Source organism: Delphinus delphis, chromosome 10, assembly GCF_949987515.2.
Source record: "Delphinus delphis chromosome 10, mDelDel1.2, whole genome shotgun sequence".
NCBI lineage: Eukaryota > Metazoa > Chordata > Mammalia > Artiodactyla > Delphinidae > Delphinus > Delphinus delphis.
The window spans coordinates 63,479,205-63,507,150 of record NC_082692.2 but is presented as its reverse complement, the minus strand read 5'-3'; the positions used below and the strand labels follow the sequence as shown (position 1 = coordinate 63,507,150).

The following is a 27,946-nucleotide window of genomic DNA, read 5'->3' as shown; positions in this document are numbered from 1 at the left end:
ATAGGTGTTGATCTATTTAAGCAATTTTGTTCTTAGCCCCAACAGGTATATAAGATCTCTTATTTTCATACATTAGTAGAAGCTCTCATAAATGGAGAAATTACTTATTAATTTCTTGGCTAGTTTTGTCTAGCTAATAAAGAATGACTTTTAAGAGCAATTTTCAGGCATTTCTATTAGTATCAGGTTTGTTGGTGTCTCTTAAAAAAACTTTTTTTCCTTTAAGCTGGATTGACTCTTCTCCTGTATGTAATTGCTATACTATCAACATTTTTTATGGTTTACTTTCACATAATTGACATCTTTCTTATGCTCCTCGAACAGGAAAGAAGCACAGAAATGTTTCTGTGGGTCGGCTAATTGCCGGGGTTACCTGGGAGGAGAGAACAGAGTCAGCATCAGAGCAGCAGGAGGGAAAATGAAGAAAGAACGATCTCGGAAGAAGGATTCGGTAAGTGTTCCATTCTTCTTTCAACTGTCACCATGTGCATTTTAAGAAGGGAGGTAGCTTTCCTGATTGAACTTTGAAAAGTCAAACTACAACCAGAGAAATTCAGGGTCAAATGAGATAATCATGGAAAAGTACGATTGCTATTTTTGTTTCATGGAGGTTAGACGTGGATACTGAGAACTATTGAAGGCATCTTGAAAACAGACAGGCTAATAGTTTTTGAGAGCCTGTAAAACTCCTAATCTTATGTATAAGTAACATGTTTATCTGTTGACTCACATAAGTCTGATCTACATTCCTAATCTTTTAATATTGTTTTGTCTTTTGTTTGCATGTGTTCTTAAAATCTCTCAAAATCCTCCTTGGAGAGTAAGGTGAGTTTTGAGAGGTAACAGGCAACCCAAGAGTGAGAAAGGGATAGTCTCAGATGGTCTTTGTATTTAATCCGTTAGAACAGTGGTTGATAGCCTTTTTTCTACCCCAGTTCACCTGAGTTACAACTGGAGGTGAGTGGTATCTTGCTACTACAGGAGCTCTTAACTGGGACAAGAATTTTGTGTCGTTTTTAAAAAATCCCCCCTGCCCTTTTTCTGAGGATCCCTTTGTCAGAGCAGTGTTTCTCCACCTCAGAACCACTTGGCAGGGTCCATTGTAAAAATGCACATTTTGGGGCCTATCCTCAGACCTATGAATCTTAGTGGAGGGCCAGAAGGAGCCAGGGGGCCAGAGGTGTTAGCCAGCAAATCCACCTGTGAGTCTTTTGCAGTTAGCTCATTCCTAGGCTTTTCAGGAACCCATACTTATGTTAAGAATTATAAATGACAGCAGTCTTACTATTTAGTTGAGCAGGTAGAACACATAAGTCAGGAAAGGGATAAAAATATAATAGTTAAAAGGTGATGTCAGTAAACCCAAATTAATTGGAGAGAATTAGTTATTGAGAATCTGAATTCTATAAGAAGACTTAGATAGCAGGAAGCATTAGAAAGGGCCATTTACAAATTAAAAAAAAAAGGGGGGTCATTTAAAAAATGCAAAAAGGGAAAGTTTACAAGAAACACCCATGCTTCTGCCACCCAAGATGAACAAATGCTCTTTAGAGTATTGCTGCTTCAGTTCTATTTTTTAGAGAGCATATATATTGTAACTGTGTGCTAAGCACTCTTCTAAGCGCCTGACACATTAACTCATTTAATTCTCATAATAAGCCCTTTAAGTTAGGTACAGTTTATTTACATATATTCCTACTGATGAACACTTGTGTTTCCAATCTTTTGCTCTTAATGTCTTTGCACATGTCTCTTCTGTACATGTTTCTTTAAGGTATATCCATGGAAGTGGGGTCACTGGGTCATAGCCTTTTAGCTTTTGGACCTGACTATTACAGGAAATTTTTCTTTAAACTTCATCAAGATTACTTTTATTTTTAACTCTTGTTTCATATAATTGATAGTTTACCAGAGCAACCACAAAGTAGTCATTAAACATGTTGACCTAAGCTAAAATCTCCATAAAAGCTTCCCTTTGGCTATTTTCTGTTTTCAAAACTTACATTAAAAACTGCATTATTGGTGGGGAGCGTTGTTGTAGTGTGATGGTTTCCTGGGTGGTATTATACTGCCATCATAACAATATCAGATGGCTTTCTACCTTCCTGGTAAGATTCAAGAACAACCCCAAGGGACCAAGACGTAGGTATTCCTGGTTTTTGCTTGCTTGTTTTTATTCTGGTAATAGTGTGTCCATATCAGTATTTTATGGTATTGTAGACTAAATTAGATGTAAAGTGAATCTAGTCAGTTGGTGGGCTGAAGTCATGGGTTGCTCCAGATGTGAATTTATTTATTTATTTATTTATTTTTGGCTGCTTTGGGTCTTCGTTGCTGCACACAGGCTTTCCCTTAGTTACAGTGAGCAGGGGCTACTCTTTGTTGCGGTGCATGGGCTTCTCATTGCAGTGGCTTCTCTTGTTGCGGAGCATGGGCTCTAGGTGCGCGAGCTTCAGTAGTTGTGGCTCGCCGGCTCTAGAGCGCAGGCTTAGCAGTTGTGGCTCATGGGCTTCGTTGCTCCGCGGCATGTGGGATCTTCCCGGACCAGGGCTCGAACCCGTTTCCCCTGCATTAGCAGGCGGATTCTTAAGCACTGCACCACCAGTGAAGCCCTCCAGATGTGAATTTGAAGCTGTTCTGGAACAGGGATGTTTTGGATGAAACTTTGCCCTGATAGAGGAATGACCCAGAGTGAATCTGGGTTCCTAGAAGGGTCATTTGTCCCTTGACTGTACTGAAGAGTTTAACTCCACTTTGGTTTTAATTGGATTGGTCTCCTACTGAAATTGTGGCTGGATGCTTAGATTCTGAGTTCTGGTCAGGTACAGTTGAATAGAATCACAAAAGTAGCACCTCTTGAAATTCCCAAGTGTTAAGGAGTTCCCTGGCAGGGAACTCGGTGCTTTCACTGCCATAACCCTGGGTTCCATCCCTGGTCGGGGAACTAAGATCCCACGAACTGCGTGGTACAGCAAAAAAAAAAAAAAAGGAAAGAAAGAAATTCCCAAGTGTTAGTTTTTGGAATTCTTTTGGGTAGGGGATGCCGTGGAAAGGAAAAGATAGCAGCAGTTTAAGATATAGTTTTGCATATTTTAACTATTAACAAGAATATTTTAATGGCACTGTAGTCTGCATCTGCCCTCCCATATTAACCTTTGATTGGTGAACATTTCTTATTCCTTGCTCTTATGATTGAAGCTATGTACATACAGTTTATCCACTTAAAAACTGTAAGCTCTTCCAGGACAGGTGATTGTCTTCTTTGGATATGTCACAAACTAGGTACTTAATTAAATACTTAGTTGATGGAGGTATAATAAATCCACACTATTATCTGATGTTATTTGTAGATTGTAAATTATAAACAGGGAATAGTCCGAAATTTACCTTAATCTCTTTTGAGTTTGTGAAACAAATTAACAGTAACTAATTTACACAATAAAGAGGGTGAAGAGCCACATAAGAAAGGAAATAGTTGCTTTCAGCAGATAACAAACAAATCCTGGTATCTGGAATATATAAAGAGCTCTGTCTAATCAATAAGAAAAAAATAGCCCCAAAAGAAAAATAAACAACTTGCATAGACACTTTAGTAATCCAGATAGCCAGTAAACATGTGGAAAGGTGTTCAACCTCATTAGTAATCAGAGGAGTACAAATTAAAACTACTATCAGATGTTATTTGCATACTGACTACATTGATAAAAATTAAGTCAGATGATACACAGGAACAATAGATCTCATACACTGGTGGTGGAGGTGTAAATGGATACAATCACTTTTGAAAACACTTTGGTGTTATTTACTAAAGGTGAATGTATGTATACTATATGAGCCAGCAGTTGTACTCCTAGGTCTATAACCAGAGAGAGACTTGTTTAAAATGCACATCAGGAATCATAGCAGCATTGCTTACATTAGAAAAAGTAGAAACAACTCAAATACCCATTAACATTAGAATAAATAACATATGAATAAATTGTAATCATATGATGAAAAACTAGTCATGAAAATAAAGAAATTTATGGTTGCGTGCAACAATGATGACTTAAAATGTAAAGTTGATTGAAAAAGAACCATGGCACAAAGATTTTTTGTCCAGTGTGATTTCATTTATATAAATATTAAAAACAGACAAAATTATAATGTTTAGGAATTTATAATATATGTAGTAAACCTATTTTGAAAATCAGAACTATTTCCTAAGAAGTTAGGAGACATTGTCTCTAGAGTTAAGAAGAGAAGGTATTATAACAAGGAAGGGGCACATGGAGCACCTCAGGAACACTGGCAGTGTCCTCCCCATCCCCCCACCCTCCCTTTTACCTGAGTGTTGGTTGCCATGGATATTGCTCAACTGTTTGTTTATTAAACCTGTTTATTTACTAATTGTTTATATACTTTTCTATACGTATGTTATATTTATCAGAATGTATTAACAATGGTGCTTTAGACCCATTAAAGACAGTTCATACCCCAAAATAAAGAATAAACATTTTTCTTGAACTGATTAGGTAATTAACAGAATTTTTAAGTGCTACAGAATTGTATATATACATATAAATTTTCATTTATCAGTAATTTATTAAAATACATCCTAATCCTCCTTATACTTATCACAAATCCTTTTTGGAAGGTGGTGACCCATAAATGAAAAATAAATACTTTTAGTAAATTTAATGAAAGCAATCAATGTCAGTCATCTCCTGGCTTCCTCCCCTGTAGGTGTCCTAAAAGTTATTAATTCCACAATTGATTGTTCACTTGAGTACCCAAAATTATGGAAGATGTATCATATCACCACTAGGATTGGCATGCTTACTTTTATGTAATACAACCATTAAGCTTATCATTATAGTAGGAATGTTCAAAGATTGTTCACCTTCTGTATTTTGTTTGCAAAATTTTGTTATTTATACTTCTACATTTTTACTGTTTATTTCTTTAAGAATGCTACTTTTTTATATCCCAGTAGTGCCTTTTATACAGTAATATCTACTCAATTTATTGATGAATGAAAGTAACAACTCAGTTTTAACTTTTCAGATTACATGCCTAATTATGAAAAGGAAATAACCCCAAAAGGAAATATAATCTTAGTGAATATTTGCATCTCAAAACTGTCAAAAGCAAGATTCTTGTATTTGAGAGGGAAAGTAGTATTTTAAAGCCCTTGGTCTTTCCTATGCTAATCCTCTGGGATTTGGGACACAGGAAATTTTTACATTTAGGTTATGCAAGGAAAAAAACATCTTTAAGGAAATTGTCTTACATTAAGATTTAACTGTAAATTGGCTTTTCTGTTCATGTATTTAATCTATTCAAAACCTAAGAAATAATACTGGAAACGAAAAAGGATGAGCCTCAAATGTACTTTTTAGAAGGAAAAAATGAGTTTATGTATCTTCAACTTCTTGCAGGCAGCATTTTATATTTTCTCATTTATTTTTGTTCTATATACCATAATAAAGAGTTTTGGGGTATAGTATGAAATAGAAATGTTTCAATGCCTTGCCTAAAATTATATTAAGTGAGACACTTAGCCAGTTAAGTAACAGAAAATTTCAAGATATTTTCTTTTATATTTGCTTTTCTCTAATTTATTATCAGCTCATTCTGTACTTTTATCATTTCATGTCAAGTTGATTTAATGCTGTCGTTTATATCTCTTCTCCTTCAATCTCTATCTTGTCTAGATTTCATCCTGTTATTGTCAGACTAATTATTCTCAAATTCCATTTTGATCATATTATTCCCTTTTTGGGATTCAGTAATAGAGCTCTCCTACTTAGTCTCATCAAATCCAGATTCTTTTATATTACATCTGAGATGTTCTAACACCAGCCTTCTTTTTTTTGCTGTACGCGGGCCTCTCACGTTGCGGAGCACAGTCTGCAGACGCGCAGGCTCAGTGGCCATGGCTCACGGGCCCAGCCGCCCCGCGGCATGTGGGATATTCCCGGACCGGGGAACGAACCCGTGTCCCCTGCATCGGCAGGCGGACTGTCAACCACTGCGCCACCAGGGAAGCCCCAGCCTTCTTTTTGATAAGATTTTTCTCAATTCCTCACTGCACCTTATCCACTCCAGCCAGGCTGAGCATAGTATGCACTGTCATAATTTTCCATTTCCGGTTGTTCAGACTTTTCCTTCTGCTTCCTCCCTCCTCCCTCCTCTTGTATTTATCTTACCTATTTCTAACCCCACTTCGGTGAATTCATTTCTGGTGACTCTCATTTTTTTTTTTTTTTTTTTTTGCGGTACGCAGCCCTCTCACTGTTGTGGCCTCTCCTGTTGCGGAGCACAGGCTCTGGACGCGCAGGCTCAGCGGCCATGGCTCACGGGCCTAGCCGCTCCGCGGCATGTGGGATCTTCCCGGACCGGGACACGAACTCGTGTCCCCTGCATTGGCAGGCGGACTCTCAGCCACTGCGCCACCAGGGAAGCCCTCTGGTGACTCTCATTTTAAGCACTCCCTTCATCTTAGACCTCTTAGGTTTCTTAACATTAACATTTATATCATTGTTCGTTTTCATATGAGTTAATTTTATCTCCCCGATAGTAAGTTCTGTGAGGGTGTCTTTTCTTTTTTTTTTTTTTGCGGTACGCGGGCCTCTCACTGTTGTGGCCTCTCCCGTTGCGGAGCACAGGCTCTGGACGAGCAGGCTCAGCGGCCATGGCTCACGGGCCCAGCCGCTCTGCGGCATGTGGTATCTTCCTGGACCAGGGCACGAACCCGTGTCCCCTGCATCAGCAGGCGGACTCTCAACCACTGTGCCACCAGGGAAGCCCTGTGAGGGTGTCTTTATATCTTTTATAACTGCTGCAACACAGCTAGAAAACAACCTTTGGAACCTTGATTTTTGTTGCTGTTGTTCTCTATTATTTAATATCTTTGGAACAAAGAATTTATGTTAAATTATAAAGCCTATAATTATACTTTATATGTGCTTGTGAGCATTCTCTGCTTCCTTCTCTCTGCTTATAGCTCCTGGAGGATACCACCATTTTGAATTTTGTGTCTTACCTCCCTTGCCCTTTTTTAAAAACAAACAAACAAAAAATCATTTATTTTTTTATTTATTTATGGCTGCGTTCGGTCTTCGTTGCTGCGCGCGGGCTTTCTCTAGTTGCGGTGAGCGGGGTCTAATCTTCATTGTGGTATGCGGGCTTCTCATTGTGGTGGCTTCTCTTGTTGCGGAGCACGGGCTCGAGGTGTGCAGACTTCAGTAGTTGTGGCATGTGGGCTCAGTAGTTGTGGCTCTTGGGCTCTGGAGCGCAGGCTCAGTAGTTGTGGCCACGGGCTTAGTTGCTCTGCGGCATGTGGGATCTTCCCGGATCAGGGATCGAACCTGTGTCCCCTGCATTGGCACGTGGATTCTTAACCACAGTGTCATCAGGGAAGTCCCCTTTGCCATTTTAAAATAGACTTTTCAGATATGTATCTGTAAAAAATTTGTTTTTGAGGTGCAGAGAAACGGATTCATACAGCATGCAATATCTGTAACTATTTTTTTACATAGCATTATGTTTGCTAAGATTGATAATTTTTGTTGCATTTGGCTGCACTTGATTCCTTTCATTGTGGTATATGCCATTATGTGAACATGCCGGTTTATCCAGCCTGGCCACAGGCATTTGGATTGTTGGTAGTTTTTTGCTCTTATGAATGGCTGTTCAATGATCATTGTTCTGATTCTTAGAGTACACATGTGCAGAAGTTTCTCTAGGGTTTATTCTTAGGTGTACAGCGGCTAGGCATAGGGGATACAAATATTTATTTTTCAAGCTTTATTTCAATGCTTTATTTTTTCTGACATACTTTTTTTTTTCCTGACATACTTCTCACCTAATATAATTTTTCTTCCTCCCATAAAGGCATATTTTTTTGTTTTGCTTCATTGCAATGTCTTCAGCACCTAGAACTATACTAGATGTATAAGTGCTTGGTAAATATTTGATGATTGAATGAAATGCTTTTCAAATTGATCATACCAATTTATATTTTCATTAGCAGTGTACAAATGTTTGTTTTGACCCACATCTTTGCCTAGACTTGATTTTATCAGACTTCTTATAGTGAGTGTAATATGGTTTCTTACTGTGGTCTTAGTTTTCCTTATTACTGGTGAGGTCGAGCATCTTTTCAGATTGTTTGATTCTTAGATTAGTGGGGGTTTTGTTGTTGTTGTTGTTGTTGTCTATAACCAGATATTTTTCCTTGCTGTGGCAGGTGGATGGAGAGCTAGAAGCCCTGATGGAGAATGGTGAGGGTCTCTCTGATAAAAACCAGGTGCTCAGCTTATCCCGGCTAATGGTTAGAATTGAAACTTTGGAACAGAAACTTACCTGTCTCAAGCTCATACAGGTGAACACTGTGATATTAATTTATTTTTTATTTCTGAATTTGAGGTGGGACATTTAAACTACAATCCAGAATGATGAAGGGAAAAGGAATAATTCTGATATGAGAAGAGTTACTCATTTTTAAAATGGATATGTTAGTTCTATATGACTTTGACAACTTGTACTCTTAAAAATGTCTTAAGAGTTCAGCATCATTTAATCTATTAGTAGATATTGTGTGTTTTCTCTCTAGTCAAAGAACATGGTGGAACTTTTTTTGTGTGTGTAACAATTCATGACACTTGATAGAGGGTCTCTCCCCACCGCCGCTTGATTATTAGCATGGCAAGGCCATTTTTACCATAGGATCTCAAAGCAAGGAATTTTAACAGTAATCATATTTACTCCAGTTTATTAAATATTCCACAAGAAGTTGGATAATAAAAGATTTTAAAATTTTTTATAGTTATAGCTTTTTCAGTAAAAATTGTGAATATAATTTTTTTCTTAGTCCTTCAAAATTTGAACTTTAGTAAAGTCCAGGTTGACATTTTAAGTATCAAAAAAGATTATAATCTCTCACTTTAAAGCATTTGTTAATTGCGCAGTTCTAGTAGATTAATCAAAATAGAATTTCTAGGTTTCTTTGTGAATATAAATGAACTCTAGTCCTCTCTGTGGGCCCTCTTTAACGCTCTCTGTGGTATTATGTGTCTCCCTCCTCCCACCCCCCAATACACTGCATCCTGCTTCGCTTCCCCCATGGAAGAACACACATTCACAGTCTTGCCTGAAGTCCTTTCTGGAACGTCATGGGCTGTCTTTGTTGTGGATCTGGATGGCAGAACTAGGTGATGGCCGGGAAAGTAACCAGAAGCTTCAGGAAGAGGTCAGTTCACATTCAGCTGACCTGCTTGTTTCTTAAAACTACTGTATTTATTATTTAGGTTGAGGGTATTGTGATAATATCAGTGATAATGAATTTAGCACTATATTTACCACTCACATTAAATAATTACATCATTTTATCATCCCAATATCATTCCTATAACTGTAACTTTACATACACCTTGCTGGAAGTGAGTTTGCCCAGTGGTTTTCCCTATGGTATCTTTTAAAGCTTAGTACTACATAGTTGGGAACTGCAAGAGCAAGATATACTAGTATCATAGTTAAGTGAAAGATCCAGTGTGTTGCTAAAACCATAATTTTAAAAAGATAGGAAACCATATGGAACTTAAATTCTGGGGTTCTAAAAAATTATGAAGAGCTGAATTCTGGATGACAAGAGTAAGAACATTTTGAGGAGTAAATTGTTTTAAAAGATCTAAGTAGATGTTCATTGACAATGTCGTTAGTGGAATTGTTATATTTATACCGTCCCGTGAAATACACAGTATTTTCTAACTTGGTTTAAATGTAGTTCTTTTTAATCATAAGTGCTAATATAATCCCCAGGTCATTTAATAATATACTTTTAAAAACAAAAACATGAGTGGGCAAATGAGTGATTGTCTTGCCTCCATCCTTCTCCCAGGAGATTCAGCAATAAGTAGGAGTTGGGGAAGCCTTGGAGTTTCTGTAGAACTACACTGGGGGAGTACTTTGGAAGAAATTATTGGATTTCAGAGTGTGGGGTGGGGGTGGTTATCTCAGAATGAAGAGAGTGTCTCTCTTTGCTAGACAGCTGTTTGTCAAAGGCTAAGGAGGTTAAGTAATATCTGCATTTTTTGTTTGTGTGCAAGACATTTAAATATATATTGTTGCTTAGTTCCCAGGCCTTTATCACAGTCACTTGGGAAACTTTTTAGAAAAACGTACCCAGGATGAGGTCCAGTAGTGTTTATATTTTTAAAAAATCTACCTGGGTTTGAGAACTACTGGTAGAGAATATTAATTAAATTAGTCTTATTTGATGTGTGAGCAGTCACCTGCTCCACATTTTATTCTTGCTCGTCAGGCTTATTAAAACACTTTCCTGGGACTTAGCTGGCGGTCCAGTGGTTGAGACTCTGAGCTTCCACTGCAGGGGGCACGGATTTGATCCCTGGTTGGGGAACTAAGATCCCATATGCCTCGTGGTGCAGCCAAAAAAATAAAAAAATAAAAAATCAAACACTTTTCCTTCCATACTAGAGGAAAGTAATATTATGACATTTAAATCCATCTGTGGTTACAAGATTTAGGTCTTAATTTAATAAGACAGTAAAAAAAAAAACACTGTTTCTACAGAATTGATCTGAGTCCCATGGAGAGGCTTGAAAAGTCAGCTGTACAAAGTGATGTTTGTTTTTTTTTAAATTATGTTTAATCAGATTATAAAGACTTTGGAACATTTACCTATTCCTACTAAAAATATGTTGGAGGAAAGCAAAGTACTTCCTATTATTCAACGTTGGTCTCAAACCAAGACTGCTGTCCCTCAGCTGAGTGAAGGAGATGGGTATTCTAGCGAGAATACATCACGTGCTCACACACCGCTCAACACACCTGATCCTTCCACCAAGCTGAGCATAGAAGCTGATACAGACACCCCCAAGAAGCTAATGTTTCGCAGACTTAAAATTATAAGTGAAAATAGCATGGACAGTGCAATCTCTGATGCCACCAGTGAGCTAGAAGGCAAGGATGGCAAAGAGGACCTTGACCAGTTAGAAAACGTCCCTATAGAAGAAGAGGAAGAGTTACAGTCACAACAGCTACTCACACAACAGCTGCCTGAATCTAAAGTTGATAGTGAAATTGCTGTGGAGGCCATTAAGCTACCCACATCTGAACCAGAGGCTGACACTGAAATAGAGCCTAAAGAGAGCAATGGCACAAAACTAGACGAACCTATTGCTGAGGAAACACCATCCCAAGATGAAGAGGAGGGTGTATCTGATGTGGAGAGTGAGAGGAGCCAGGAACAGCCAGATAAAACAGTAGATATAAGTGATTTGGCCACCAAGCTCCTGGACAGTTGGAAAGACCTAAAGGTAAGAAAACATTTCTGTTCATTTTAACCTGAATTACCCAGGTTTAGAGTTCTGTAAACCTTCAGTCGAATTACCTACTTTTCTAGCTGTATGTATTTTTGAAAAATGGAATACTATCTCTCTGTCAGCTAATTATAAATGTCTTTATAAATAAATAATGTCTTTTAAACCTTGGCCAGAGATACCAGCCAAACTAATATACAAACATCCCCCTTTTCCTTGTTTACAAAAGTATATCACAACAGTAAATTCAGTCATTCAGGTGGTCTTTACATTAAAAACAAAAATCCTTTTAGTAACAAATATGAATTCTACATTTGAGTCTATGTAAGAAAAAAATGAATGTTTAAAATAATTGGAAATTAATTTATTGGATTAACTAGAAATTAATTAAAAATAAAATTAATTGGAAGCCAAGGTAATTTTGCAACTTCTCATCAAAAATGATTGAACATATAAAGCTATAGAATCATGCTTGTTAGCTTGGTGGAATGTCTCATGACAAAAAAAAACCCAAAACAAACTATTGAACATAAATATCTGTTCCAGTAAAACAACATTATATGGAGCTAGTTCATACTCAGTTTTATTATTGTTTCTGAAATAGGCCTACTTTTAAATGCCTATTTTTCTGGCCAGAAGATGTTATCGAGAGGAAAAATATAGAGTTCTGGAACCCTTACATCTAATACTTGCATAATCACTTGTTAAAGTATGTAGCATGATGTGCAGGGTTTTCTTTGCAGAGAACCCAGTCTGGGTCTTGGATAAACACAGAAGTGAATAACAGGATGAGCCTAGGAGAGATGTGGCAAATTCTGATTGTAAGTGGGATCCTGGGATCCAGGTCTTGAGGACCCTGTGGGAACAGGTTACTACCTAGCCTCTGTTTTTCTGTTCCTCCTTTCTTGCGCCAGAGGTGAAGCAACCAGATAAACCAAGAATACAGATTTGCAGCAAAATGGACACCTGAGTCTTCTCTGTTCCCAATTATGACTACAAAGCTCACCCATTATATCCTACCATTTGACCCATAGGGAACTATCCTTATACTGAGCAGAATGAGTGTAGTTGGTTGGTTGTGCACTGTGCTTATTTTTGCATTTGTAATTTACTGTGTTGAGACCCTTCTTTAAGTATGGTGTGGTTTCAGCTCTCATTTACCCATTTGAGCTCTTACTCATGCTACTCTTTGATCACCTACAGTTCAGCATAAACTCAGCCTTATTATTTGAAATCTGACCTTTTTATAAATACAAAAGGAAAGATTCAGAGTAAATCTGTTATGACACAACATGTGAATGCAGGAACTGGAGTTGCAATTAATTGAAAGAGCTGCTGGGACAGTCATTTGTGTGAACCTTTATTTAAGGCCTGCTTTGTGAGGGCACAGGAGTCCCTGGACGAAGTCCCTCTTGTGTTTGGAGACTGCTAGTAGAGCCTGTACTATGATTGGCTCAGTAAGGAAGGTGGAAATGGAGACAGGCACTCAAGTGAAGGTAGAAAAGGCCTTACAGACATAGTTTTATAGAGGGGGGGGTTGTAGACCTAGTAGTTCACTTTTGCCTGAGAAGGCTCTGGTTGACGTAATTTAAAAAAAAAAAAAAAAAAAGACATAATCATCTTAATTTCTTAAAAACCTGTCTCTTCTTGAAATCTGGAATAAGTAAATGTTTTTGTTTCTCTGTATGGTAGTTTTTTTAATTATAATTGTAATGATATAAATTATTCTCTGGAATATCCTTAACTCAATTAGATATAACTGGTACTTTAAACGCACACTCCAGACATAAATGTTTTTGAGTCCTACACAATTATTTCTTCCCTTGCTTGTCCTCTTCACTCCTATCTGAAAGATCGAAGTGGTTGCACAGTACTATGTAGACTGATGATCCTCTTGACTTGAGGTTTAAAATTTTATTTGTACCTAAGATATATTCTTCTTAACGTTCATACTTTGGATTTATCCCAATTCTTAGCATCAAGGAAGTTATTAAATAAAATCCTCCTTCCTCAAACTTTATAGTTTGCTCTGGAATCATTACCCATCTAGAATTGCATTACTGAGAAATGTTTTTGCTTGCCTGAACTGTGATGTTTTGTTATGCATTGGTGCTGGGGTTCTTAATTCATCTATCATTCTAATTAACATTCACCGTGGTTCTAATTTCAAAACCGGTTATAGTTGTCCTTAAAAAATATACTTCAGCTAGGGAACCCATAATTTGAACATGTTTTAGAGAAACACCTTGACTTGATGTGATTACTATATATCCATCCTATTCCCGGCATTGAAAGAGTTAACTACTTCTGTCTGACTTCCACCTGTGTGTTCAAGTAGATGTTGGCAGAAAAGAAAATGTGTTATTCAACCAACTTTTATTAAGCACCTGTTGCCAAGCATGTGTTAGTTGCTGATGTTAATTTCAAGATTATACTAAAAAGCATTGATCTAAGATTGTGGTTATGTTAGCCACTCCAAGCTTCCCTGACCTTCCTGGGCCACTGTAACATTGCTGGACATGTGTTCCACTTGTCCTTTCTACATACTGGATGGAGTGAAGAACTGAAAGAGGTTGCTTCAGATTTCTTAATCTTGATTTTGCTGTGAAGGCAGACTATAGGGATCATCAGTAAATGAAAGAGGGTGGGAGGGAAGGGAATGAAGCTTCATGAATTACTCTTTGTCCTCCCAGATCTGATGATGATCCCCCTTGTAACTTGAACCATTTCCATCTAGCTTCTCAGGGCAGCAAGGAGCTTGTTAACATCACCAGCTGACCATGTGTCTCCTTTTCTCAACTCCATTTTCAACTTCGTGCTGAAGAAAAACAAGAACCTAGCGTGCATTCTGTGAAGAAAACAGGAAGATGGTTGGGAAGTTGGATGATGCATGAAAAATATAATAGGTGAAAAGAGGACAGAGGTGGTTAACTCACTGGCACCGGCGTTATTTTGGTGCGTCCATTGCCGACAATGGATGTCGTTCTGGGAAAATCCCGACTCCTGGCGAGAAAGGATTAAGTGAGCTACTTTTTCTATACCTCTATACACAGGACCACTGCCTTGGCTCCACAAGGCTTACACATTTTTGACTCCTAAAGTAGACCTCAACAAGAAACATCACTTAGCACATTGCTACACATGAGCATGTATTCATTTTCACATGCAAATTAACTGGGCTACATTTTCAGCAGGGACATGTGCATATATTTCTGTTTGTAAAAGGAATTACTGTACATCACCCCTCATGCTGAAAATATACCCAACACTTCACAGGGCAAAACAGCTGGTTATAAGTGATGATTAATTATAAACTTGACTGGAAAATCTTCATTTGGATCATGAGAAGAAGAGGTAAGGTTCCCATGAATTTGGCAGTTGCAGTTGCAGTTAAACAGCTGAGAGATTGTGATGGCTAGTGATTCCAGAGCCTCTCTTATAAACACTTAGGTTACAGGATGTGTGTCTCCTTATAGTGAAGTCTGAGTAGTTATAGTTACATCTGGATTAGATGATTTAGGGACATTTTGTACATGTGATAAGTTGGACTTTTCTTAAGAACCATCCTTATTATCTTTTTCATCTTTATCTCAAGACATTATCTTTAATTAAACATATTATTTTCCTAGAAAGTTAAGCATTGAACTCTACAGAAGTTTTAAATAATTCAGAGAGTTACCCAACTGAAAAGTTTTGAGTCTGGGGAAACTCCCTGGCGGTCCAGTGGTTAGGACTCCATGCTTCCACTGCTGGGGACCTGGGTTCAATCCCTGGTCGGGCACTAAGATCCCAAAAGCTGCGTGGTCAAAAAAAAATAGAACAAGTTTTGAGTCACTGCTTGGAATTTCGGTTCCTAACTAATATGTGAAATCTGCTATGCAACATTTCAACATGAAATGATGTGCCCTGAATTTCTGTAATAAATTTCAAAATCCTTAGTAGACATTATTCTGTATCCAAAAGGATCAGTATTACTCACCCTTTTGTTTAAAATACAGAATTGCCCCCAAAGAGCACTATTTTAGGTACCACTACATTGAATTTTTGTAATAAGAATCTCATTTGATAAAAGGCAAACATGGTCTAAAACTTATTAGTAGCCTGGTTTCTTTATTATCAGATAATACTTTCATCTAAATTATGGGGTGGCCTAATCTGCCCTGCTGCCTTTTTTCGTAAATGAAGTTTTGGGGGGAGCCCAGCCAAGTTCGTTCATTTACATACGTCTGTGGCTGCTTTTGCACTGCACTGGTAGAGTTGAGTAGTTGCATCAGACTGGATGGCCAACAAAGCCTAAAATATTTATTGCTTTGTCCTTTACAGAAAAAGTTTGCCAACACCTAATCTAAATGATAAAGTACAGAATCTGGCTGCTCTAAACATTCTGATTTTGAATGAAGTCATTTTGACACTTTATTCTTTTGGGTGAGCTCTTTTTTGTTTTGTTTTGTTTTTTGCGGTACGCGGGCCTCTCACTGTTGTGGCCTCTCCCGTTGCGGAGCACAGGCTCCAGACGCGCAGGCTCAGCGGCCATGGCTCACGGGCCTAGCCGCTCCGCAGCATGTGGGATCCTCCCGGACCGGGGCACGAACCCGTGTCCCCCGCATCGGCAGGCGGACTCCCAACCACTGCGCCACCAGGGAAGCCCTGGGTGAGCTCTTAATTCTGTTTCCCTAGAGACATGATGACCATGTTTCCATACCCCATGAAGTTACTTTTAAAAAAAAAAAAAGAAGTCTTGACTCTGTTTAGGAAAAGTTACTTTAAGTGATTTGGATATTGGACTATCTGAGAAGTGGGAGAGTATATACATTATAGAATTACTGGGCTAGAAGGCACCTGTAAGGAATGTCATTCTTCCCTCAGGACCATGATCAAGTTAGGCGGAAACTTAAGAGACTTGTAGAGTACAGATAAGTTGGTATAATCTAGTTTTATATATAACCATAATGAAAATATATAAATTTTCCTTCTTAATGTTCTTAACTTTTGATTTTGATGTAATTTCAGACTTAACAGGAAAACTGCAAGAATACTGTTCTTATGTATTCTTCACGTAATACACATCCAGTGACAGATGTATGTTAAAAACAGTAAAAATTCCTCTAAACCCTTCATCCAGATTCCCCAGTGTTAACATTTTACCAAATTTACCTTAACATTTTCTCTTAATTTCTTTTTAACTTTTAAAGAATAAGTCACAGATATCATGCCCACTGCGCCTAGATATTTTTAGTGTGTATTTCCTAAAAACAAGGACATTCTTCTTTATGACTTCAGTGTACTTATCAAAATCAGCAAATTGCAGTGACACAATACTATTAATCTGTTAAACAGACCTCATTCAGATTTTGCCAGTTGTGCCCATAATGTCCTCTATAGAAAAAAGAAAATTTCTGATCCAGAATCTAACCTGAGATCAAGCGTTAAATTGAGTTGTATCTCTTTAGTATCCTTTAATCTGGAATAGTTAGTTCCTCAGTCTTTGGCTTTTATAAACGTCACATTTTTGAATATTTTTAAATTTTTTAGAATATTCCTCAATTTGGGTTTGTCTGAAGTTCTGTTTGGAATGTTCGTTTATCCCATTACTGGCATTGTCAACTTCAGTCACTTGGTTAAGTTGGTGTCTGCCAGGTTTCTCCAATGTAAAGTTACTATTTTCCCCTTTATAATTAAAGAGTATAATATAGGAGCACCTTTGGAGATAATAAATACTCTTTTTTGTGAAATTCAGCCATCCAGTGAATTTGCCTGAATCTTGTACAACTATGATTGTTAACAAATGGTGATTTTCTAATCCATCATTCCTTGTTCTGTATTTCTATACAGTGGTAGCAGTCTTAACAGGTTATTAAAATTACTTGCTTAGATGCTTGTTTCTCCTCACAGGACCATGAGATCTTCAAGGGCAGAGACCATTCCTTAATCGTTGGTAGTAAGAGTTACTTTCATCATGGTATCTTTTTAGTAATGGTTGTAATAAGTTACCACTTAATAATAGTGAATGACTACTCTGTGACCCCTACAGTGTGTGCTACATTCAGTATCCAGAGTGATCTTTTTGGAAATATACATCTGTTCATGTCAAAGTCCTATTTAAAACTTTTAAATGGTTCCTCATTACATTGTTTAGTTAAATCCATTTCTCTTAACAAGGCTTGCATACCATGGCATAATCTGGTCCTTATTTATGTATGCATTTTCACCTCAAGAGTTTCTGGCCTACCAGTGGGACAGTGCTACTAATGTTCACACACACACACACACACACTCTCTCTCTCTCTCTCTCTCTCTCTCTCTCTCTCTCATTGACTTGTTTCTGAGAAGACTTTCTTTTGTTTAGATGTCTCTTCTCATTTAAGTTTCATCCTTTCCCCTGAAAACCATTCCTGTTCCTCCAAGACAGAGTATTCTGCCTTTTCTATATGCTCCCATAACATCCTTTCCAATCATAGCAGATAACATTTCATAATTGTACATTGTGCAGAGGCAGAGACTGTGTCTGTCTTGGTCACTTGAGTCTCCCCAGGGCACAGTGAGAGCGTACTATGTAGTTTGGCACTTCATAAATATTTGAATGATGAAGTGAAGAAGGTCCTTCTTTTTCCATGGTACCACACTGCTGCTATTTTTTTTTTAATTTATATTTTAATTTTTTGGCCGCACACCATGGCATGTGGCGTCTTCGCTGACCAGGGACCGAACCCATGCCCCTTGCAGTGTAAGCACGGAGTCTTAACCACTGAACCACCAGGGAAGTCCTGATTCTTCTTGAATCCATAATGTGTATATTTTATTTGATAGGTGGTCAGAAAATACTTGAATGAGTGTCATGTAATCTTTACAACCCTGCAGAGTAAGTGGTGGTGTTTGTATCAGCTGTAAAAGGGAAACAAACAGGCCCATGAGTTTGTAACTTAACTTTAAATGACATAGCTGAAAATTATCTTCTGATTTAAATCCTATGTTCTTTCCATTCCTTTTTCTGATCCAGCAAATAGTGATTGCTACGTCCTTGCTAGACAGTTCATGCAATTATGTATCTTTGCTGAATACTTTTCAGACTTCTCTCAATCTGTTTCTGTTTTAATAACTGTAATAAGTTCAAATTCATTCTTAAATCATAGAAATTATCATTTTAGTGTTTTGTTCAAGTATCTTTTTTTCCTTAATGCTGCAGAGATCAACCTGTGATCCATGATTGAATTTCAAGGGATTTTCAGAATGCTTGAAATCATATATAAAACTGTGGGGTTTTCTGGGGCAAGGGTCCACAAATATGAGCAGTTTCTCAAACAGGGGTGTATATATATGTGGGTTGGGAAAAGAACAAATTGTGCTCCAAAAAGTGTTTGCTGGATGGTCTTAGCTGCAGTGTTGTATTGACTAGTGCAACATATAACTTCAGTGAAGTCTCTTGGAGGGCTGTGGTGATTTTTAAGTTTTAATTAGAAAAATTATAGAGGAGGTAAATTTGAAAGTGTAAAAGAAAATCTTAGATTTGGAATTAACTTGCCTAGAAAACAGAAGTCTGAAATTTGAGAAACATTTAATCATCATGACCTTGATTATTCTTCAGTGATTACTTACCAGCATAAAACTTTAATTTTTCTACACACATGTTTTACTGCTGGGCTGGGGAGGCCTTGAAAGCAGGCTCATGTGTCAGGTGTTCACCTTGTGCTTCAGTACTAGTGGAAGCCCGGCACATTTTAGATGCGTGTTGAATAAAACTGAGTGTTGTTAAGGTAGATTTTTTGAATTAGAGTCAAGGTGGGTAAGGCTAGAGAAGGAGGAAGTTCGGGGAACAAGTTTAAACTGAACGGCAGAGGCTCCCCTGGTAGCTCAGTGGTTAAGAATCTACCCACAAATGCAGGGGAGACGGGTTCGAGCCCTGGTCTGGGAAGATCCCACTTGCTGCAGAACAACGAAGCCCGTGCGCCACAACTACTGAGCCTGCACTCTGGAGCCCTCAAGCCACAACTACTGAGCCCACGTGCCACAACTTCTGAAGCCCACACGCCTGGAGCCTGTGCTCCACAACAAGGGAAGCCACCGCAATGAGAAGCCCACACACCATGACGAAAAGTAGCCCCCACTTCCTGCAACTAGAGAAAGCCTGGGCACAGCAACGAAGACCCAGTGCGGCCAAAAATAAATAAATACATTTATTTTTAAAAAAGAGAGAGAAATGGAATATTACCAGTGCCCTGGATGCCTTCCTTTAAAAATAAAAATTAAACAATGTCAGTGAACTAGGAAAGCTTTTTAAGGTATGGTACTTGCTAAATAGCAGCATTTAGAAGTTGCCTTGGGAATCCCCATGTTCCTTAGGCCTTTGCCTGAGACTTTACAGCCCCTCATTCTGTACCTTGAATGCAATCACAATGCACAGAAGTCTTTTGGTACTGTGTCTAGGGCTGCTTCTGAGGCATGTTACCTTTTCTTTTAATTTTTAAAATAGACCATTCCTGCACACGACAAAATTCAAAAGGCAACATTTCACTCCTAACCCTGTCCTGTGTCCTGTTCCCTGGAGGCAACCAATACAACTAGTTTGTTGTGAGCGTTCTAGAGATAATTTGTGCATACTATATGTATATATTTTGCCTTTTTTACAAAGCTGGCACCACTGTTTAGCTCCTTTTTACTTAATATATTGTAAAGATTATTTCATACCAGTTTATGAAGAATTTATTTTTCATAACTGCATAGTATTTTATTGTATAAATATACCATAATCAGTTTATCATAATCATACATTAATCAGTCTTCTATTTCGGCCATTTAGGTTGATTCCTTTCATTAGCTTAGCAGCAAGTAACTTTTTGAACATATTCACATATGTGGGATATACATGTTGGATAAATTACTAAAAGTTGTGTATCTGAGTCATAGTCTGTGTTATTTGTAATTTTGATAGGTACTGCCAAATCTCTCTTCATAGCTGTACCAGTTTAACTCTCATCAGCAATGTTTATGTGTAAGAGTGCCTGTTTCACTACACCCTGGCCAACACAGGTGTTGTCTAACTTTATGTTGGTCAGACGGATAGGCAAAAATGGAATATTATTATAGTTTTAATTTGCATTTCTCTTATACATGAAGTATTAAATATATTTACGTTTATATTTCCTATTGTAAGAACTATGTCCATATCCTTTGCCCATTTTTCTGAGTGGCTGAAAACTGAAATTGGATCTTATTATCTTTTGTTTGTTGGGAGCCCAGCTGTCTGAAGTTAGAGTGTTTATTCAAGGGTTTAAAAGAATAAATAAAATTATTCTACTCCCTCTTCCCCTTACTCTCCCTTCCTCCACCCCTCTCATGTGTGTGATTTTATAAAACTTCCAGACATGTGTATTATCTTCTAAGTTATTTTTCCAGTCAAATCTCAGGACCTCTGTGACCTAATGGAGATACCCCTACTCCCACTTTTTGTAATACAATTTATGAGATAAAATCATAGACTCTTAACACTTTACAGGGGTATGATGATCGAGGTACAGTTCTTCCTTCTATTAAAGGAAGCTAAATCTGGATTATAGAACCATTACCACTGAAAGCATTTCACAGAATTATGCTGAGGGAAAAGGAGCCTAGGGTATTTACTTATCAGTATTTGCCCAGTAATTTCTTTCTTTCTTTCTTTTTCTTTTTTTTCTTTTTAACCTTAGAGTGGTATAGGGCCATAGACATTGAAGTTATATGTTGTATGTTCATTTTTAAAATTTTGTTGTTGTTAATCAAGAAAATGGATCTTTAAAATCTTTATGCTAGTATATAGAATTATGAATCAGGTTCCAAGACAGTCATATATTACCCAAAGATGTGCTTTTATTTCTCTAGATCAAGGGTTGGCAGTTTTTTTCTGTAAAAGGTCAGATAGTAAATATTAAAATACTTAAATTTAAAATGTGACTGTGAGGCCTCAGTCTCTTCCACCCTTCTTCTTCTTCCCTTCTTTCTGCCCTTTTCTTCCCCTTCCTTTTTCCTCTTCCCTCCCCTTTTCTCCCTCACTTTAAAAATGTAAAAAACCATTCTTAGCTGGGGTTGAAAGGGCACTTAAAGAACCAGGCTGCAGGTCAGACTTCAGGGCGTAGTTTGCTGACCCCTGCACTGGTGTGTGGAATTGTGAATCAGGTTTCTTTACAGTCTGATATTACCCAGATATAAGTGTTTTAATATCCTTAGCCTAAATGACTAACAGAATTGATTTAACCATGTATTTTCCAAGATGATTTGTCTGTAAGCCATACGGTTTCAATGGGAACCAGATGAGCTTAGTTTTTTCTGTTGTCATTTTTTGGCTGCACCGTACAGCTTGCGAGATCTTAGTTCCCCCACCAGGGATTGAACCCAGGGCATGGCAGTGAAAGTGCCAAGTCTTAACCACTGGACTGACAGGGAATTCCCAAGTTTATTTATTTATTATCATTTTATTTCTCTAAGTTCTTACCTCTTTTTCTAGATTTTCAGTGTTCAGTAAATTCACGTAAATATTTGGTTTCTTTGCTTCTAACCCTGAAACTTCACAAATACCTGAAAATCCTGGGAAGAAGGATTTTTTTTTAAATGGGGTTTAAAGTAGGGTTTTAAAAAATCTTCTAATACATTCAGTTATCTTGGAGAAGCTTATCTCTCACATGTAACTAAATACATAAACATTCATATATACATATACACACGTATATAGTATTCTCAGTATCTTCAGTTTCAAAATTGCTTAGAGAAACAAAAATTATGACAAAAAACATTAGTGAACTGAACACTTAAAAAAATTCTTATTCAAAGGTCCCTTCTCAGTTAACATCAGCATGTATCATTGTCCAATGGGTTTTCTTTTTCAGCCAGTCTCACTGTTATAAAAGTTGGCAGACCTATTGTGAAGTAAAAATGCACTGATTTCATAAAGTCAGTAAAAATAATATTGAAGAAGTTGGAAAGGAAATATATAAGACCACTAGTGTACTAGAAGCATTTTCAGAAAAAGTAATGAAAAGATTCTGAGATACTCCTGGGAAAAGAATGTTGCATCATGTTATCAGTTAATTATTTGGAAAAAGTATACCAAAAAATATCAACAATTGACTCATCTTTTGGGGGGGAGAGTTGGTGAAGTTTTGTCTCATGTATTGATTTTGGGATTACAAATTAATGTTAGTGAGTTGGTGAATTTGCAGATACAGGATCTCTGAATAATGAGGATAAATGGAATCATGAAATCTGTGGCTTTTTGTGTCTGGCTGCTTTTACTTAGCGTAGTGTTTTCAGGCTTTATCCATGTTGTAGTATGTATCAGTAGTTAATTACACTTTATAGCTGAATAATACTCCATTGTATGGATATCATTTTCTACATATTGTTGTATGAGCCAATATGAAATTGGGCGGGGGACGGATGGATAAACATAGATGCAGAATTGCTAGGTCATAGTCTTTGTTTCTTATTTGATGCTCTTTGCCTTTTTAATGAAAGGTATTTTATGTTTCTTTAATTCTGGAAAACTCTTCATTATTTCTCAAAAAAGTTCCTTCTCTCCTAGAATTCCTTTTACCTGGAGTTGGCACTTTAACTTCTAGCCTCCATATCGCATAACTTTGCTTTCACATTTTCTTTCTGTCCCTTCCTGCTTTTTATCTCCTCTTCCAGCTGTAAAAATGGCACCTTGCTCAGAGTCTCTTTCTCTTTTTTGTTCTTAGTCTTGCTGTCATTTAGGAATAAAGATTTGTTTGACACATACACTACACAATTTTATCTGTACTTGCTAATAACAAGGAAAAATAGTCTTAGTTGTAAAAAGTAAATCTGTTATTACAGAATATATAATCTGATCTGTATATAATAAAAGGTAAAAAATTGTACTCTCATTGTAAATTATTTTGTTCTCAAAGTCTTGTTTAGCTAAAGAACAGTCTACATCAGTGTTAAATTTTTACACTTTCCAGAAAAAGTATTGTTTTGTAATTTTGTTTTAATCCTGTTTTTTTCTACAGTCTATTCTGTTTGAGTCTATTCTATTTGAGTCTATTCTGTATCATTTGAGATGTGTTAAAAATGTGCTGAGTACTTTGCCAACAAACTTCCAATGAGTACTTTTTGAGACTGTTGGAAGAAAACATCCCAGTTTAGACCGATTTAGTGTGACCTATTAGCAGTAGGTAACTTTTTCAAGTGTTGTTTGTTTTTTTAACTAAAAATGGGTAGTATAAAAACTGTATAATTAAAAGTAAACTTTTTTTTTCCATAAGAGAATCCGTTTACTCAGAATCTATTTACTGTACTTTAAATATAATCTAACTGCTTTTGGGGAATCATGATTCACATACAATAAAGACAAAAACATCGAACTCATAGCTATATAATGTTTCTCGAGTTAAAATGGTCCTTTGTTTTAGTATCTACATTCCTTTCTTTTCTCCCCAGCTTTATTGTGATATAACTGACATTTAACATTGTGTAAGGTTAACGTGTACACCTGTTGATTTGATACACATATATATTGCAAACTGGTTACCACCATAGTGTTAGCTAACACCTGCATTATTACCATTTCTTTTTTTCGGGGAGAATATTAAAGATCTATTCTCTTGGCAACTTTCAAGTATATAGTACAGTATTATTAACTGTATCACTATGCTGTACATTAGATCCCCGGAACTTACTCATCTTATAATTGGAAGTTTGTAACTCTGACCAAGTTTCTAACTCTACCTCCCTTCACCCCTGTTTTAGTTTCTGTTTCTATGAGTTCAGCTATTTTGGATTACATATAATAAGTGATATTGTACAGTGTTTGTCTTTCTCTGTCTTATTTCATTTAGCATAATACCCTCAGGGTCTATCCATGTCACAAGTGGCAAGGTGCCCTTCTTTCTCCTGATTGAATGATATCCATTGTGTACATATACCATAGCCTCTCTATCCATTCATCTCTTGATGGACACTTAGGTTGTTTCTGTATTTTGGCTATTGTGAATAATGCTGCAGTGAACATGGGAGTCAGGCATCTCTTTGAGATCTGCTTTTCATTTTGTTTGGATACATACCCAGAAGTGAGATTGCTGGCAGGTGTTTATTAAGAAATGGAAAACTTACAGTATGAATCAGGTATAAAGACTTTCCACCTTTTAATTTCATTTTCCTTCAAGTCAGTCTGTTTTTCTCTATGTACCTTCTCTCTTGGCAATCTCTGACAGTAACACTATATATCGATTGTTTTCTTAAGGTTTTCCCAGATTGTGGATCTCTTGCTTTAGCCTATTTCCTGAATTTTAGGTCTATATTTTCGGCTTTCTCTCTCCTTTTTTTAAAAAATAAATTTATTTACTTATTTATTTTTGGCTGCATTGGGTCTTCGTTGCTGTGCATGGGCTTTGTCTACTTGTGGTGAGCAGGGGCTACTCTTTGTTACAGTGCGCGGGCTTCCCATTGTGGTGGCTTCTTTTGTTGCAGAGCACGGGCTCTAGGTGCACGGGCTTCACTAGTTGTGACACGTGGGTTCAGTACATGTGGCTTGTGGGCTCTAGAGCGCAGGCTCAGTAGTTGTGGCACACGGGCTTAGTTGCTCTGTGTCATGTGGGGTCTTCCCGGACCAGGGCTTGAACTTGTGTCCCCTGAATTGGCAGGCGGACTCTTAACCACTGCACCACCAGGGAAGTCCCTTCAGGCTTCTCTTGGCTCTCTCCTCCACTTGCCCTTCAGACTCCAGCTCATAATCTTGTTTTATAAGCTAATTCTTCGTCTTTGGTGTACATTTCTGTTAATATCTTCATCATTTTTCAAGTAACCCATAGTCAAAACATGTACCCCTTTTGTAAAAAATTTATATTGCTAATTATAACAGTTGCTTTAAAAACACTTTCTAGATAACTAAACTTTTCAGTTAGGGACAGTATTGTTGGAAGACAACTTTTTTTGAAATTCTGACAGGTTAGAATGACATCTTCGGATCTTTTGCAGGTGTTATTTTAAATAGCCACCACCGCCTAGTTATTTGCACAGAAGTAGAGCTTGGACACTTGATCTATTTTGAATGCCCCATTGTTGAATTTATGTACATATATTTATTAATCTATGCCTATATCATCTAAATGCTGGGTAATTCATTTACAGTAACTTTCGAAAGATTTTCCATCACTCTGTCAGGAATTATTGTTAGGTCTTATAAATTATTGTACCTAGTATGGTGCAATGTACACTGTAGACAATTTATGAGATGTATTTCACACAATCTAGAATCTTGAATTTTAGGCCCTCCACATTGGAGTGTCTTTAACATTCTCTTCTGGTAGACAAAATTTTGAGACCTTATAACTCTGAAAAATACCTTTATTCTATTCTTGTTTGGCAAATCATATAATTACCATTTGGAAATAGATTTTCCTTCAAAATGTTCAAGATGTCATTGTATCATTTTCCAGCTTACAGTGTTGCTATTTTGATACTATTTCGACTCCTTTGTTGTGGGAGGTGCTCTGAGCCCTCTCTATCTGGTGACTTAATATGTCAGTTCTAAAAAATTTTCTTTTTTTTTTTCTTTTTAATACTTTCTTACCCTCAGTTTTCTCTCTCCCTGCTTTCTGGCTACCTGTTAGGAGATGTAGGACTTCTGACTCTTATCCTCTAATTTAATTTTTTTAATCTCCCATTTAGATAAAGGATTAGTGTGAATGAAGGCAACTCAGATAGCAGTTTCAGCAATGGATTCTGTGCCATGCGGGTGTGACATTATTCCAAACAGATTTTCATATCATGTAGGCTAACACTATTGCTGTTTATTCACAAGACAGAATGATCCTAAGAAATGTTACAGTAATCTTTATAGGGCTGCTTCCTTCTTACTTTTTGTTGTTGTGGGACTTTGGAAAGATTCTGTTGCATTTCAGGGCCTCAAAGTAGATAATCTTAGTTTCCAGCTTAAATTTTGTATACAGCTTTGACAATATGAAGAGGAGGAAGTTAGTAATTCCAAGTGCTTAGGTGCATGTTGATAGAACTTCCCCGTAGTGTTAGGCATACTCTAATAGTCAGTAGCTCTTGGTCACTAATCAGTAGTAATCAGCCATTTTGTGAACATCAGAATACTTAAAATTTTTATTTATTTATTTTGGCTGCACTGGATCTTCCTTGCGGTGTGCGAACTTCTTAGTTGTGGCATGCATGCAGGCTCTAGTTCCCCAACCAGGGATTGAACCCGGGCCCCCTGCATTGGGAACTCAGAGTCTTACCCATTGGACCACCAGGGAAGTCCCTGAATCCTTTTTTTAAAATTGAAGTATGTTTGACATACAATATTAGTTTCATGTGTACAACTCAGTGATCAGAATACATTTTCTAGTTAGCAGTTGCTCTAAACTTTTGAATGGAATTAAGAATGTATCTTTGAGAAGCATTTCCTCGGTATATTAACCGCCACCATAGAATGGGCCCCAAACTTGAGGTCTGTAATAAATTGCTATAAATGTTTGTAATGAATACCTGTAATGCTGAGACCTTCTGCAAAAGAAACTAAGTTAAAATTGTGTAATTCTTAGTTGACTCAGATATCATCCTCGATATATCTGTTCTGAGCACCCTTCATGAATGAACTCTTTTGGAGTGCCTAGGTTTACAGAGTACCTAATGCAACAGTCATTTTCAAACTTTTAAAATTAGCAGAATACCTGTTTTTCCCTATAATGTGGGTAGGTGTTGATAAGTGGCGTTCTTTTTCCCGAGTTTGTTAACCCCTCCAAGAGGTGGATAGAGAAGTCAGAGCTAAAAGTGTTAAGTCCTTCCTCTCTTTATCCCTGATTCATACCCACAGGTAGACATTGAATTAGACAACTCCAGGCATCCCTCAGAGGAATAGATTAGAATGTATCCTCTCTACAGGCAGAAGCAGCCCAAGAGGAGAAAGAGCCCAGATGGCTCTGAACTGAGGACAGACATACATAGTTCTTTCTCTCAAATTCTCCCTTGTGAGGAAGGAATGAGTGAGGGCTGTTAAGAGAAGCCCGTAATTCAGTGATGTCCACTTTCTCTGGACATCAGAATCATCTGGGGAACTTCTAAAAAATACAGGTGCCTGGGACCCATTCCCAGAATTTTAGATTCCATTTGTTTTGGATAGTGTATCTATAAAAGTTGCCTGGAGTGGTTTAATTCTGCAGCCAGAATTGAGAATCCCAGCTGTAGTGGAAGTTCTACTTAGAAAAGGCTAGGGGGATAGTGGATGTTACCTACATTTGTAGATAAATCCCCAAAATGGTACTCCTTCCCAGAATAATGCCACTGTGTCATCTGGTACAGATGATAAAAGGCATCATAACCTTGGGCAGGTTGCTAAACTTTTTAAGTAAGTTTTCCCATTTGTAAAATGGAGATAGCAACCTCATAGGGTTGTTCTGAAATTCAAATAAGATAATGCATTCATACAGATTGCCCTGTGTCTGTAAAGTCCACATTGGCATTTTTACTGGCAGCTGAATATTACATCTTGAACTTTCCTCAGTTGTGTGACATGTGGGTTATTTTGTTTTCCACAAATGCTGCTAGAACCAAAAATCGTGTGGAAAGATTTTTCTTGGAGTACATTTCCTAAAAAATGGGATTACCAGGTCATATAGGTGTGG

At 37.4% G+C, this 27,946-nt stretch overlaps 1 protein-coding gene across 4 annotated transcripts in view; it reads left to right on the top strand.

Moving 5' to 3' along the window:
* SETD2 (SET domain containing 2, histone lysine methyltransferase) overlaps positions 1-27,946 on the top strand; it is a 113,429-nt gene that overhangs the window by 48,934 nt on the left and 36,549 nt on the right. Inside the window, exons 9-13 of one of the 4 annotated variants that reach the window (XR_009520867.1) lie at positions 325-451; positions 8,234-8,368; positions 9,116-9,235; positions 10,662-11,324; positions 14,065-14,348. Coding sequence is in view for 3 of the 4 variants with exons in the window: in XM_060022358.1 (XP_059878341.1) it covers positions 325-451; positions 8,234-8,368; positions 9,116-9,235; positions 10,662-11,324; positions 14,065-14,181 (1,162 nt within the window). In the remaining variant the exon portion in view is untranslated. Of the gene's footprint in view, positions 1-324; positions 452-8,233; positions 8,369-9,115; positions 9,236-10,661; positions 11,325-14,064; positions 27,585-27,946 lie in introns of those variants that run through there. The other 3 variants (XM_060022358.1, XM_060022356.1, XM_060022357.1) reach the window with 3 other exon arrangements.